The sequence below is a fragment of the Bos taurus genome, chromosome 10 (genome assembly GCF_002263795.3).
Source record: "Bos taurus isolate L1 Dominette 01449 registration number 42190680 breed Hereford chromosome 10, ARS-UCD2.0, whole genome shotgun sequence".
In the NCBI taxonomy this organism is placed as follows: Eukaryota; Metazoa; Chordata; class Mammalia; order Artiodactyla; family Bovidae; genus Bos; species Bos taurus.
The window spans coordinates 14,027,031-14,042,238 of NC_037337.1; the positions used below are offsets into that span (position 1 = coordinate 14,027,031).

The 15,208-nt window shown below is 42.0% G+C and overlaps 1 protein-coding gene across 7 annotated transcripts in view; it reads right to left on the reverse strand.

The window, feature by feature from the left end:
* Positions 1–2,013: 2,013 nt before the first annotated feature.
* AAGAB (alpha and gamma adaptin binding protein) overlaps positions 2,014–15,208 on the reverse strand; it is a 74,103-nt gene continuing 60,908 nt past the window's right edge. For 2 of the 7 annotated variants that reach the window (XM_005211278.5, XM_015473011.3), the window contains 5 exons: positions 10,981–11,063; positions 10,075–10,168; positions 4,852–4,956; positions 4,343–4,465; positions 2,014–3,748 (listed from right to left, as the gene is read on the reverse strand). In XM_005211278.5, the coding sequence (XP_005211335.1) occupies positions 3,705–3,748; positions 4,343–4,465; positions 4,852–4,956; positions 10,075–10,168; positions 10,981–11,063 (449 nt within the window). In that variant the 3' untranslated portion in view covers positions 2,014–3,704. Of the gene's footprint in view, positions 3,749–4,342; positions 4,466–4,851; positions 4,957–10,074; positions 10,172–10,980; positions 11,064–15,208 lie in introns of all 7 variants that reach the window. The other 5 variants (XM_005211277.5, XM_015473010.3, XM_015473013.3 and 2 more) reach the window with 4 other exon arrangements.

Sequence of the window (15,208 nt, forward strand, 5' to 3'; positions counted from 1 at the left end):
GTACCATCAAAGCCACCTGGTCAATGACAGAAAAGGGAGAGGCAAGGGGAGGCCACATGCTTCACAGGAGAGAACCCGGGAGGCTTTCTGTGGCCCAGGTATTCTTCCCAGATTTGCAGCTGTGAGGCTCAACTATTTAAGCCTATGAACACACACACATATGAAAAAGGAGCTTAGAGGAAAAAGAAATTTTTTTCTTCCCAAACCTGTTTTCCAAAGATGCAGTTAGTTATAACCATTAAGTCCTGTTTTTGAATCAATACTTTTCCAACAGGAAACACAGTAGAAGAGCACGTATTTAAGAACCGGACCAGGGCTCATCAGTGTTCCAACAAAAAGATCACACTGTTGCTGTTACCTCTTCAATTCTTCATTCTGCAAATCAGAGACACCTCAGAATCAAGAAAGACACTTCCTACACTAGAAGAACTGTAACACACACTTAACCCTGAACAAAGACACCCAGATTAAGAGCAAGACTGGTGATGTTAATCACAGGCATAAAATATAACGTAGAATATTTCTAAGACCCCTTCTGCAAGAGCTCACATTCTAAAGGTGCAAGGATAAATCACTAATCTAAACCCCAAGTGGAATCTAAATCAAAACTAGAACTTTGTCCTGCACGGTCAGCATGATGCTTTCAGGAACACAAATTATGGGCAAGTTAATTGTTAGGGTGTTGTTTTTAAACCAATCCTGCACTAAGGGATGCAGGATTACACCTGACCTGATTTTTCACACTTTCTCTGCCTACAGTCCTCTATAAGATGGGTATTTGATGATAGAAGGCTGTAGCTAAATTGTCTCGTCTGTTTTAAAAGGTTTTTTTTTTTTTTGGTGGCGAGGCGGGGAGGGTGGTGAAGGGCGACTCTTAACTCATCCAGCATTCCCTGGCACTGTCTCCATCAATCAGAACGTTCAATGAATCAAACTTCTGACCACACTGGACAGATGTTGGCTAAATTTAGCTTTGCATCAGCAAACACTCCAGCTCAGAATAGCTCAGGGAGCTCTCATCTTACCCTTAGACAGTGATTCTTCTAAGACTGTTTTTCCATGGCAGGCCAAGGCAGGGCAAGGGGCACTCCACGTGCTCTCTTAATGTCCATTGTTAAGAGACTGGCCCAAGGTTGAGAGAATCTGATGGGCCACAGCAAAACCATTTATCCCCAGCTCTCCATGGCGGGAACACGAAGTTAGTTGTAGATCACATTTCCTGTGTCACAAGCAGTTTGCAGCAATGGCCTGACATGCTCTATGGTCCTTGAACCACATCCCGTATTACTCAGCCATCTAAGTCTAGCTTCCCTGAATCTCTTGCTTCTCTGAACTAGATGTGGCCAAGTTCTATAAAAAGACAGCAAGCAGACGTGGTTCTGTCAATCTTCTCATATTCTGGCAGGATAACATATTTTAAAATTATAAAAATATCTATGTCTTCATCACTCTAAAATTATTACATAATATACGATTTTCTCAGGAAAAAAAAAGTTTATTTTTGTCTCTCCCAACACTCATGGACCTTAAAACTTTGCAATCATAGCCATCAAAATATCAAATGAAAATCCAAACCAAACTTAAGGGCCCAGTTTGTGCCAGACGCTGGGTTACACAAATAGAAAAATGTTTAAGGGGGAAAAAAGTCAAGGCTCTTGTTTTAAATCCCAGATGGACAGTCCATAATAACTTGCAGTGGCATGTACATAGGTCACTTCGGATAGTCTGAAATTTCTATTGCACTATTGGCTCATGATCACACTTCTTAAAAGGGCCTTTAGTAGTTACTACTGTATACTTTAATCTCACATGTCACCCAGGAGGGGCCAATACCTAGATAGCTGAGACCCTGAAAGCATGGTATTATACACATGAAGGGTAGATTTAAAACAGTGAGTTCGACCAACAGATTATTGCTGTTTATGCCTAATCCAATGAAGGAAGGCTCCCCCCTACCCTGCCCACATCCTCTACTAAAAAACAACAAAATCATAAAAATATACATAAGCAGGCTTTATAAATAAACCACATTTTAATACCTGGCTTTGTTTAATCCACAAGATCAAGTTCACAGCTTTTTATAGTCTGTTTTTCCAAACCACGTGACCTAATGTGTTCTCTGAAACCTTTCATATTTTAAGAAAAACTTGTTTCGCCTTTCATTTTGCAATCCCAGAACTGACTTTCCTTACGTTCCCCATCAATGGCCAATGCAGTCACCTCAAAGAAACAGTGGTGGAATGGTGGTAAACTACAGTCTCAAAGACCCTCAGAATAGTTAAAGAAAAAGAAAAAAGTTATCAAGGAAGACAGCTTCCAGTGTTCCCTGGAATGGCTCTCCCTGAACATCCACTCACTGAAACCTTCCATCCTGTGGCCGCTCTGGCCAGGACCCTGGAGCACTCCGTTCCTTCTGCCATCTGTAGCAGGTTCTGCAGGGCTGAAAAGGTGTTGCACAGGCAGGTCTGAAATTCGTTTCTACTGGTGACCTATGGGGTTCACACTCACACCAGGCCAGCAGCAGTTCTTAGCCCATGTGCCCTGAGCCAGCTGAGAGCCATGGCAGACTGAAGGCTCATGACATGCATTACGCAGTCCCTAAACGAACAGAAATAAGGATTTCATTTGCTATATTTCCCACTCTTCTGGGAACTTTCCCCCTTAGAGGTCAGTTTCCCTGGAGCCTAACTCCTCAGCTCTGGAAGTAACACAGGTACTGAGGGATTCATTGCTTAACATTTCGCGTGCTTTCTCACCAAGTCCCACTTAAGTGTCACTAGTTTGGCAGTGATCTCTGAGTTCAGAGAGAGAAGAGGAAGCTCCCCTTGTTCTGAGGGTATCAACTGTGACAACACATCTCTGCCATCTCAAGTGGCAAACTCTAAGAAAGAACAGTTTCTACGTGGTAATACTAATGCAAAAATCTCAGGCTAGGACCATACTGATTCAATGGCTTATACAGGGAATTCCTTCTCTTACCCATGCCCCACCCCCACCCCCATGCCCGCCCACAACTTGGTAGAGAAGGGTTTATTTTTATCCCCACCAGAGTAGAAAACCTTTGCATCATTTATTATAGTCTAAAAATTCACACTGGTTTCTCAATACTTTCTACCAGGAGGTCAGATACTGTATTTCAAATGAAATACTCAGATGCTTTTTTTTAGCTAGAGACTAAACCGAAGGCCAGTGGCTGACCTATAATCTGTGCTGCAGCACAGATTAAATCTGCAGTTTCTTCCTTTCCTCCCACCAAAAGCATCAAACCTTGAGCAGCAAGCTCCTTGAAAGAGAAAACCAGAAAACTCTTGATCTTCAGTGATCAACATGAACACAGGGAATGCTCCTCAAAAGACTGACCAGGAAAGCTTGGTGGTGGTTTTTCTTCTTTAACTTGGGCAAGTCACACAGGCCTTTGAGGCTCACCCCACTCCCGTTCCTACAACAAAAAATGTTATTTGAAAACTTCTCACTCCCTTACAATATACTGAGGGAGAAGAGATTTCTGCTTTACCCTCTACTAAAAACTAAAATTAACGGGACCCTATAAATAAGTCAGGCAGCCAACATGATGCTGGTAAGCTCAGCAAAAGATGATGGGGTTGAGGAGAGAAGAATCTCAGTGAGAGAGCGCTAGGGTCCTAGTTAGGCAAGTCCTAGCATGAATAGTTTAGTGCTCTTCATCAGATGAAAGGCCTTCAATCTCATCTCTGTCTCCCCCAATTGCCATCCAGAAGGCTTTGGCCACCTGTGGAGAGAAGCAAGCAACAGAGTTTAGGCAACACCTAATCTTCAGCTCGTTTCAGGTCACACACAGAACTGATTAAGACTTAAAATTCTATACCTTGCCCTTCAGTGCTCTGACACATCTATCAAAACCCCTGAACACCCTGATCCAGGACTTCTACTCCTAGACTTTATACTGAGGATATTATCAGAACTGTATACATAGGTGACGTATAAGGATATGAACAACTTCACTACAGAAAAAATAGGGCGCATGACTGAAATGTCCAATGGGGAAGTGGATAAGTAAGTTATGACACAGTCATACAATGGAATACATAAACCATATACATTTCTTGCCAACCCAAACAAAATAACTAAGTTTTCCAGCCTAACAGCTAGGAAGGCAAACATTCTGAGCCTCAATGTTCCACATCACTCAACACACATTGGAAAACCCTGGCTTGATGGCAGCAACTACATATTCAAATAACTGTAAGTGAATATCCAACAGAAAGTTCACAGTAAGACACTTTAGAAGTAAACAAGTGTGACATGTAATTCTTACAGCACTGGACCTGCAGTAGGTAAGCAAATACCTGACTGATTTTCTCACCTTTTCTGCATGCATCTTTCTTTGCTCGTGAGGAAGCGTCGCAGCCTTGTCTAGGGGGAAAATATATCTTAAGAAATTCATCTAATCGCACAGGAGAATCTGGAGCGCATAGATGTTCTAACACTAGAAGATGGGAGATGGGTTGCAAAAACACATGTTTATGGTGGAGTCATTACAGCTGTTAGATAGTTTAAGTCTTCCAAATCTTCCAGATGGGAATGATGTGAGTAAATTGCTAGGGATCTTACTGATTCCATGTTAATGAGACAGACTGAAAGAAACAGACAGGCAAGAGAAGAAGGGAAAGGAAAAAGAAAAAGAATGAAAAAAGGGGAGAATTTTCCTAAAGAAATTTTTACCAACAGAGGATGGCACAATCCCACAGTATCTACATTTCTCAGATGAGCCCAAAGCATGGAATGCTATTAGCAGTTACAAAGTAAAATCCTACTAGATAAAACAGAGGGGCATCACTATGGAAACCTGTAAGACCCAATGGATCCAATTACCTTTCATTTCTTTTAACTTTGAAAACAGTCTTTCAAAATTCTCCAAATCTCCTCCGCCTGTAGTGAGACTGGCAAGTTCTTGAATGTCCAGGTCTAACATGGGATCTGCAATGAGGATTTGCACACAGTATTTAAGTATGTGCTAAATACACAGAATCCTAAAGCAATCAATCTGGCTTGGATGCAAGTTACCACTGAACGAGGGCCCAGCATGGGCCAGCTGTACAGCTCCTGGTGCTGTATCCTGCTTGGCTGCTAGGGGGCCCTCACAAGTGAACAGGGACTCATTTTATCCTTGAAATAACTGCAATGAGGCAAAGAATTCTGTTTCTACCTTTCTTAAGAAAACTAGAGCACAAGGAGAAGTGATCTTACTCTGGGTCACTGCTAGTAAGTGTGACCTTCGCGTCAGATTTATGCATGTACGTATGCTCAGTCCTGACTCTTAGCGACCCTATGGACTGCAGCCTGCCAGGCTCCTCTGTCCATGGGATTTTCCAGGCAAGAGTACTGGAGTGGGTTGCCATTTTCTCTTCCAGGGGATCTTCCCAACCTAAGGATCAAACCCGCATCTCCTGCAGCTCCTGCACTGGCAGGCAGATTCTTTACCAGTGAGCCACCTGGGAAGCCAGGACTCACTTACGTGTTTCCAATTTCTAAAGCCCACACCCTGTACTAAGATATGCAGATTCAATAAATGCTTGAAATTTATACCATACTTTACTGGACAACAACTATTTTCACATCTGTTACTGACAACCATATAAGGTGGTTAGGACAGATACCACTGTCCACAATTTACACATGAATCAACCTGGGTTTAAAAATGAACTCTTCTACAATTAGAGCTATTCAAAGGCAGAGCCAATCTAAATTCCTATTTTCTTACCACAAATCCTTTACTATTTCTGCTTCAGCATGTGGTTTCTTTATCAAACTTTGTTTTTAGTCAGAATTTTCACTCAGCCTCCACTCCAGGCTGGCCACTTGTAGGATGTCTTCCCTGACCATCCCAACTCACACGTCTCCTTCCTTAAGATTCATTCCACAATTGGTGTTCACAGAGCTGTCTTGGCACTGACACACACTACTCTGTATTCTCACATCTGTCCACCACTTCTGTAATATATACCAAGGTAAGAGAGAAAGACAGCTTTGTCTCCACTGCTGAGTGCTTTAACTGACACAATTCCATTTCATTTTTCCAACAGCATTGTGAGAAAGATTTCTTACCCTTACCTTATAGAAGGGGAAACTAAGGCCCTATGGAAACTAAGGAAAGCTAAATAACTTACTCAAGGTCATTTCACTACTAGTGGCAGAGTCATGATTCAAACCTAGTTGTCCAGGACTCCAAGTCCATGACTTTACCCATTACATTACAAGGCCTGTCTCTGCATTTTTTAGACTATAACCTCCTTGAAGACAAGGATGATAACATAATTCTTTGCATCTACTACAATGCTATAACAGATTATTTGATGTTAAAGATATTTTGGTTAATAAATTTGTTTTCGTTCAATGGGTATGTCATGGTGGCAGTTGCTATACAGGGCTAGGGACAAAAAATTTGTGATTTATCTGTATACATGTTAATTGAACTATGGATATGGTAAAATCACTTCATGCTCAAATATAGGTTTGGAAGAGGAGCTTAGATGGAACATTGAGGAATGGAGATATTTAAAGGCTGGGTAAAGGAGAGTACTCTTCCAAAGGAAGAGAAGGAATCATCAGAGAGGTAGGAAAAAGACCAGGAGATGTGTTGGTTGAGTGAAGAGAAGCTAATGCTTCAGAAAGGGATTGATTCATAACACCAAATGCTGCCAAGAGGTCAAGATGGGGACAGGAGGACATCAATTAGATTGAGTGGCACAGAAGTTGTTGGTGAGCTATTTTAGCGGAAAATGGGAACAAGAGCTAGATGAGAATGAGTTGAGGAATGGAAATAAGTAAAGAGAGGAGGAAGATGTGGGGTAGGGAAAGTGTTTTACTTTCGCCAGTTTGGTTTTTCCTTTTTTAACGAAATCTGAAATAGTTTTACTCTTACAAAAAGAGTTGCAAAAATAGTATAGAGCATTCCAATATGCCGTTTTCCCACCTTCCCTTAGTGGTAACATCTTACGTAACTAAGGTACAAGTATAAACATCAAGAAGTTAATAATGGAACCGTGCTATTATTAACTACATTCTTCATTCACCCTTTATCAGTTTTTCCACTAATATCTTTTTTCTGTTTCAGGATTCAATTCAGGATTCTACACAGAACTAAGCTGTCAAATCTGCTTAGTCTTCTCCCATTTGTGACAGTTCCTAAGTCTTTGTCTTTCATGATTTTGACACTTCTGAAGAGTACTGGCCAGTTATTTTGTGTAATGCCCCTTAATCTGGGTTTGTCTGATGTTTTCCCACAACTGAGGTTATGGACCTTTGGCAGGAATACATACCACAGGCGTGAGTACCCTTTCAGTGCATCATATTGAGAGGAGATATCAACATGCCATTACTGGTGACGTAACCTTCATCCCTTAAAGGGGTACTGACCAGGTTTTTCTAGGATAAAATTACTATTCTCCCTTTGTAATAAGTAATTTGGAAAAGATATTTTTTGACTATGGAAATGTGTTTCTTCTCAAATGTTCATCTACTAATTTCACCATCAGTGGATCTTGCCTGCAACGGCTATTACTGCAGAGTGTGGCTAAGGATGGTTTTCTATTTCCCTCATAATGTCTACATTTATCGACTGGAATTCCTCTAGGAGGAGGAGCAGCCCTTTCTTTTCCAGGTATGTATTTATTCAATTATTTATTTAAATTAGTATGGATTCATGGATATACATTTTATTTTATAGATTACAACCTAATACTAATGTTAATTTATGTTACTTGTCAAAATCTTCCAGCGTTAGCCATTGGAAATGCTTTCAAGTTGGTTCCTGTGACCTTTCAACATGCCCTCATACTTTTTTGAGCACTTCCTTACTTTCTGGCTTCCCACATAGCTCAGTTGGTAAAGAATCCACCTGCAATGCAGGAGATCCTGGTTTGATTCCTGGGTTGGGAAGATCTGCTAGAGAAGGGATAGGCTAACCACTCCAGAATTCTAGGGCTTCCCTTGTGGCTCAGCTGGTAAAGAATCTGCCTGAAATGGGGGAAACCTGGGTTCGATCCTTGGGTTGGGAAGATCCCCTGGAGAAAAGAAAGGCTACCTACTCCAGTATTCTGGCCTGGAGAATTCCATGGACTGTATAGTCCATGGGGATGTGAAGAGTGGGACACGACTGAGCGACTTTCACTTTCACTTTACTATCTGGCCCCACGAGATGCTTCAGGTTCATCCTTCAGTTTTCCTGCCCCAGCCCTGAATCACACACTTCTCCAAGTAGCCCTGGTATCTTTTCTTGGAGAATGGTATTTAGAAACCAAGATCTAAGTGTTAAGTGTCTCCACCACTATTAGAGTATTATTGCTTCTAGACCCTCCTAGTGGACTGAGCTAGGAAATGTGTGTGTGTGTGTGTGTGTGTGTGTGTACTTACACATGCATACCTGAGTGTGTGCTGTCACTTCAGTTGTGTCCGACACTTTGTGACGCTATGGACTGCAGTCAGCCGGGCTCCTCTGTCCTTGGGATTTCCCAGGCAAGAATACTGGAGTGGGCTGCCGTTCCCTTCTCCAGGGGATCTTCCTGACCCAGGGACAGAACTCAGATGTCGTATGTCTCCTGCATTGGCAAGAAAGTTCTTCCCCACTACTGCCAGCTGGGAAGCCCACACAGGCACACACATCTATACTTATCTCTCCACTGCTCAAACTATATTTTAACAAACTAAGAGTTCATACTGATACCTTCAATTCTAGTTCAGTACCAAAGGATTCAACCCAGCCTTCACCTTTCCTTAACTTCTCTGACAGTGAGAAACCTAGCTCTCTTTCTCTAGGCTATATTTTCTTATTCTTTCAACCATAATATATGTAAAATATATTTACTTTCAGAATTTCAAAACCCAGATCCCTGTAAGAATCACATTTATTAAGCAGAGTGTAGGATTTCTGTTCAGTTCTTTTTGTTTCTGGCTCACGGCATCCAGTCAGGACACCATTTCCCCAAGTTCTGTAGGTTCGTTCTTATCCTCCCATCTTCTTCAGTGTGGTCACTGGTTTGCTCTCATGGCAGAGACTTCAGTAGGTTTCAAAGCCAATGTGAAGGGTTCAACTGAGAGGACAAGATTGAATAAACTGGAGAGAAATGAAGTTATACACAATTTTTTCTTCTTAATATGTTTCTATAACCAATTAGTTGAGTTTTCTTTATGGATTATTTTACAAACAAAAAAAAAAAATTTTTAAGACTTATTATTGCACATGGGCCCTCCGTGGCATTAAAAGTAGTAGTGATGTGAGTAGTTTCCCAACAAAAGAACATTTATAGTTATTGTCAACTAAGCGCCCTGGCCTTCTAGCTTTTTGGACAGCAAACTGTATTTCAGTTTCAGCTCCAAGACTTTCTTGTTCGATGCCCTTGGACAAGTTATTAAACTGCTCTGGGCTGCACCTTCATCTTTGTAAAACAACTTCTCTGCCAAACTTCATTACCAAATGAGAATGTGGACATAAAAGAACTTTAAAAGGATATGAGAGGGCTTATAAAACTATATTCTTCTTGTTAACAATTCTGACTACTGTAAAATACCATGAAAAAATGGTGGATTATGGAGATATAAAGCTGTTTCACCACCTGGTTCTACCTACTTTGACCAAGATAATCTTAATCAAGATCCTGCTGAGAGGACCAGTGGTGCCCACAGATTTGTACTGTGATCTATTTGCTCTCCCTGCTTTTTCTGCAGCCGCCCACAAGGCTCACATTCATTTGGGGGTCACTACTGATGTCCTTGGACTTCCCTGTGGCTCAGTGGTAAAGGATCCACTGCAGGGACAAAGGTTCGATCCCTAGGTGCAGAAGATCCCCTGGAGAAGGAAATGGCAACCCACTCCAATACTCTTACCTGGGAAATCCCATGGGCAAAGGAGCCTGGCGGGTTACAGTCCACTGGGTCACAAAAGAGTCGGACACGACTTAGCAACTAAACAATAACCATGATCAATGTCCTTCCCTCATTCTCGTTTAAAGGCAATTTGCCTTTGGATGATTTATGCCCCAATGCATGGGCTTTGGCAAGTTCCACAGAGCTGTCACTTGGCAGCCACACAGCACTTACCCACAATGCTATCGACCTGCACGTCTGCTGTGTTAGAAGCAGCCCCTCGATGATCCAAGAGGGATTCGGTCCTCTCTGCTGCTGGCACACAGGGCTGCTGTGGAGAAACACAGACGGGTCACAACCTAATAGGAGGCTGCTTCCGAACTAACTCCAAAACAGCTCACAGTTCCACTCACTGCTCAGCTTTAGAGAAGCAGTAACAGGAGCTAGACATGAGGAGGGATGGAAGAAGGATCAAGGTCACATTATTTAAAAAAAGGCCAGAGATTTACTAACTTGGGGCTGTTTTTCCTCAGGGATAGAAAAGTGTTATGATTTTGCCTTTGACTATTAAAAACATATTGTTTGTTTTGTTTCAAATCATGTTTTATTCAAAACCTGAAAATGTATACAATCCTATCACAAAACAGCTCAGAGATGGAAGAAGGAGGTCCTGGGCAGACAACGTGGCACTATATAATGTGCTCACTATTCCAGCATGCCGACCAAGGCAGACACGGACCAAAGTCCTTGAGGACAGAGGGCTGAAGTCAGCTGTTAAACCCATTAAGGACAAGGACCTTCCTCAGACTGTAGAGCACACAGGAAGTACTGAAAAGAACCATTAATTTTATTTTATATTTGAAGATCTGGGGGGAAACTTCAGCCTCAAGGAAATTCTAGCATGTTTTTAAAAGCACTCTAGCAAAAACACACGGAACAGCCCAAATTGTAAACATTTTGAGAGGGCTTACTGCTTTAATACCAATCTAGCCTGCTCTTAACAGGCAGCAGGCTCCTTGTATCTATTCCTGATATTCTCTACCACTTCTTAAGTGGAAAGGAAAAAACGATGAATGGTGTAGAGATTCATAGAGTAGAAAGAAAAGCCAAAGGAGAGAAAGATCCAGGAAAAATCTTTACCTCTGAGTGGCAGCTCTCTGCTGATCCAATGCTATGGCTTGCTCCAGTCAATGAGCTGAGAAGGTTAAGGCCTTGGTTCCTCTCTGAAGAGAAAAAGTACAATCAGTGAAATGTTTTATTTACATTTAAAGCTGTTAAAATGACTGTGATGATGATATAATAGCTACTTCCTCGTTATAAAAGTTTTACCTATAAAAAATTAATTACAAAACCCTCTAAATTCTGAATAACTTTGAAATCAAGGTATATTAGTCCAGATCAAATATATGGCTGCTGCTGCATTGCTTTAGTCGTGTCTGACTCTGTGCGACCCCATAGACGGCAGCCCACCAGGCTTCCCGTCCCTGGGACAAATATATGGCAGGGCCATTATAACAAAGGCTGCTCAGTAGTTCTGTTTACAAAGATTAACAGCACTGATGTTTTAATAGCTACTGTTCCAAATAGGAAAAGGAGTACATCAAGGCTGTATATGGTCACCCTGCTTATTTAACTTATATGCAGAGTACATCATGAGAAACGCTGGGCTGGAAGAAGCACAAGCTGGAATCAAGATTGCTGGGAGAAATATCAATAACCTCAGATATGCAGATGACACCACCCTTATGGGCAGAAAGTGAAGAGGAACTAAAAAGCCTCTTGATGAAAGTGAAAGAGGAGAGTGAAAAAGTTGGCTTAAAGCTCAACATTAAGAAAACGAAGATCATGGCATCTGGTCCCATCACTTCATGGGAAATAGATGGGGAAACAGTGGAAACACTGTCAGACTATTTTTTTGGGCTCCAAAATCACTACAGATGGTGACTGCAGCCATGAAATTAAAAGATGCTTACTCCTTGGAAGAAAAGTTATGACCAACCTAGATAGCATATTCAAAAGCAGAGACATTACTTTGCCAACAAAGGTCCTTCTAGTCAAGGCTATGGTTTTTCCAGTGGTCATGTATGGATGTGAGAGTTGGACTGTGAAGAAAGCTGAGTGCCGAAGAATTGATGCTTTTGAACTGTGGTGTTGGAGAAGACTCTTGAGAGTCCCTTGGACTGCAAGGAGATCCAACCAGTCCATTCTAAAAGAAATCAGTCCTGGGTGTTCTTTGGAAGGAATGATGCTAAAGCTGAAACTTCAGTACTTTGGCCACCTCATGCGAAGAGTTGACTTCTTGGAAGAGACTCTGATGCTGGGAGGGATTGGGTGCAGGAGGAAAAGGGGACGACAGAGGATGAGATGGCTGGATGGCATCACCGACTCAATGGACGTGAGTTTGAGTGAACTCTGGGAGATGGTGATGGACAGGGAGGCCTGGCGTGCTGCAATTCATGGGGTCGCAAAGAGTCGGACACGACTGAATGACTGAACTGAACTGATGAACTAATATTTCAGTGTCTAAACAATTAAAAAACATTAAAAAGAATCAATGTCAAGGAATCATTACCAGACGAAAATGAACATTCATGCTTTCTTGAAATTAAGCTCTGTTTAATTCAGTTAAGGTTCCCAATACTTTCAGTATTTGTATTTATTAAGTAGCGTTAGTCACTCAGTGGTGTCTGACTCTTTGCGACCCCATGGACTGTAGCCCACTAGGCTCCTCTGTCCACGGAATTCTCCAGGAAAGAAGACTGGAGAGGATAGCCATTCTCCTCTCCAGAGGATCTTCCCGACCCAGAGATCAAACCAGCATCATCTCCTGCATTGGCAGGCATGTTCTTTATCACTGAGCCATCAGGGAAGCCCAGGAATATCCTTAGGATCAGGAAAACTGGAGGGAAAGCCAAACAACAATAAAAAGCCCCCCAAACAAAAAACCACTGCCTGAGAGCAGAATGTGAAACCCATAATTTAAGAGGCTAGCAGCACAGAAGTCACAGAACTGCTCTCTCAAAAAGATAATTTCCTCCTACTTCACTTTTCCTCTCCCTGTGGCTTCCCTGGCTCCATTCTCATCTCTCTTCAAACAACCTACAAACTTCCAAGGTCTTCTTCCCTACTGGGTGAAACTGTCATAAGTCACACAGAGTGCCACAGAAAGATAAGCACTTGCAGTCTACTCGTCCCCCTTTTCACTTGGGGAGGTCTGCCTTGGAAACTGGGATGAAGCCCAACTGGGGCACATGGAGTCTAGACCTGCAGCTTTTTCCAGGCTGAACTCTTACCACGTGGGCAGTCACCTACTTACTGCAGGCAGTTATCTACCCGAGTCAGCACCCATGCTTTAAGGCTACAAAGGCACTAGGCGGTACCAAGTGTCTGCTGCTGCCCTGCCGCCTTCCCTGCTCCACAACCAAAGGTGCACATGTACTCCTGGAGCCCCCCTCACCCCTCAGCCAAACTGCCCACTCAGTGAGGAATTCTCCAGGCCCAATGCTTGGGTATGCCCCATCCAAGGACCAGACACTAAGGTTTCATCAAGGCAGGCCATGGAGGCTCAGAGGCTGAGAAAAGCAGATCCGTGTGATGTCCCACACTGATGGTTTCACAGAGCCTGGAGGTGTTTGTTCAAACATCAACATAATTCTTTTTTGTGGCCAATGTGCTATAGACTCTAAAGCAGTTGAAAGTAGTTATGTACTACTCAGGGATTTTACATGTCATGAGGATACATGAGAGTTCTAAAAAAATACTTCAGGCTCTTTGCACAAAAGGCATTATCTGAGTAACAGAGTACTGATGTAAGGGAGCCGTCACTTCCATTACCGGAAATCACTTGGACTCTGGGTAATTTTCAAATCAGTACACAATTCTCTCCATATTCCAATTCCACGGTTTATGTTTTTCCTTTGTTGGGCATTACCTAAACTTGGCAGGCCAAACTGCAACCCATGAAGAATAATGCAATACAATGTCAGTTTAGACATGCTATTTAGACCCAAACGGTCTATTTAAAATCCCTCATTCTTTACAGTGGCTGCCTCCAAGGAAGGGATCTGGGATGGACAGGAGAGCAAGGGAGTTGGCCTCATCACTGCATACTATAAACCTCTGTGTACCTTTTAATGTTTGTTCCATATTCATGTGTTTGCCTATTTAAAGATAAAACTTTTTTTTTCTATTTTTTAAATTATTATTATTATTTTTTACTTTACAATAGTGTATTGGTTTTGCCATACATCAACATGCATCCGGCACGGGTGTACACATGTTCCCCATCATGAACCCCCCTCCCACCTCCCTCCCCATACCATCCCTCTGGGTCATCCCAGTGCACCAGCCCCAAGCTTCCTGTATCGAACCTGGACTGGCGATTCATTTCTTATATGATATTATACATGTTTTAATGCCATTCTCCCAAATCATCCCCCCGTTCTCTCTCCCACAGAGTCCAAAAGACTGTTCTATACATCTGTGTCTCTTTTGCTGTCTCGTATACAGGGCTGTCGTTACCATCTTTCTAAATCCCATATATATGCGTTAGTATACTGTATTGGTGTTTTTCTTTCTGGCTTACTTCTCTCTGTATAATAGGCTCCAGTTTCATCCACCTCATTAGAACTGATTCAACTATATTCTTTTTAATGGTTGAATAATATTCCATTGTGTATATGTACCACAGCTTTCTTATCTATTCATCTGCTGATGGACATCTAGGTTGCTTCCACGTCCTGGCTATTATAAACAGTGCTGCGATGTACACTGGGGTACACGTGTCTCTTTCAATTCTGGTTTCCTCAGTGTGTATGCCCAGCAGTGGGATTGCTGGGTTGTATGGCAGTTCTATTTCCAGTTTTTTAAGGAATCTCCATACTGTTCTCCATAGTGGCTGTACTAGTTTGCATTCCCACCAACAGTGTAAGAGGGTTCCCTTTTCTCCACACCCTCTCCAGCATTTATTGCTTGTAGACTTTTGGATCGCAGCCATTCTGACTGGTGTGAAATGGTACCTCATTGTGGTTTTGATTTGCATTTCTCTGATAATGAGTGATGTTGAGCATCTTTTCATGTGTTTGTTAGCCATCTGTACGTCTTCTTTGGAGAAATGTCTATTTAGTTCTTTGGCCCATTTTTTGATTGGGTCGTTTATTTTTCTGGAATTGAGCTGCAGGAGTTGCTTGTATATTTTTGAGATTAATTCTTTGTCAGTTGCTTCATTTGCTATTATTTTCTTCCATTCTGAGGGCTGTCTTTTCACCTTGCTTATAGTTTCTTTTGTTGTGCAGAAGCTTTTAATTTTAATTAGATCCCATTTGTTTATTTTTGCTTTTATTTCCAATATTCTGGGAGGTGGGTCATA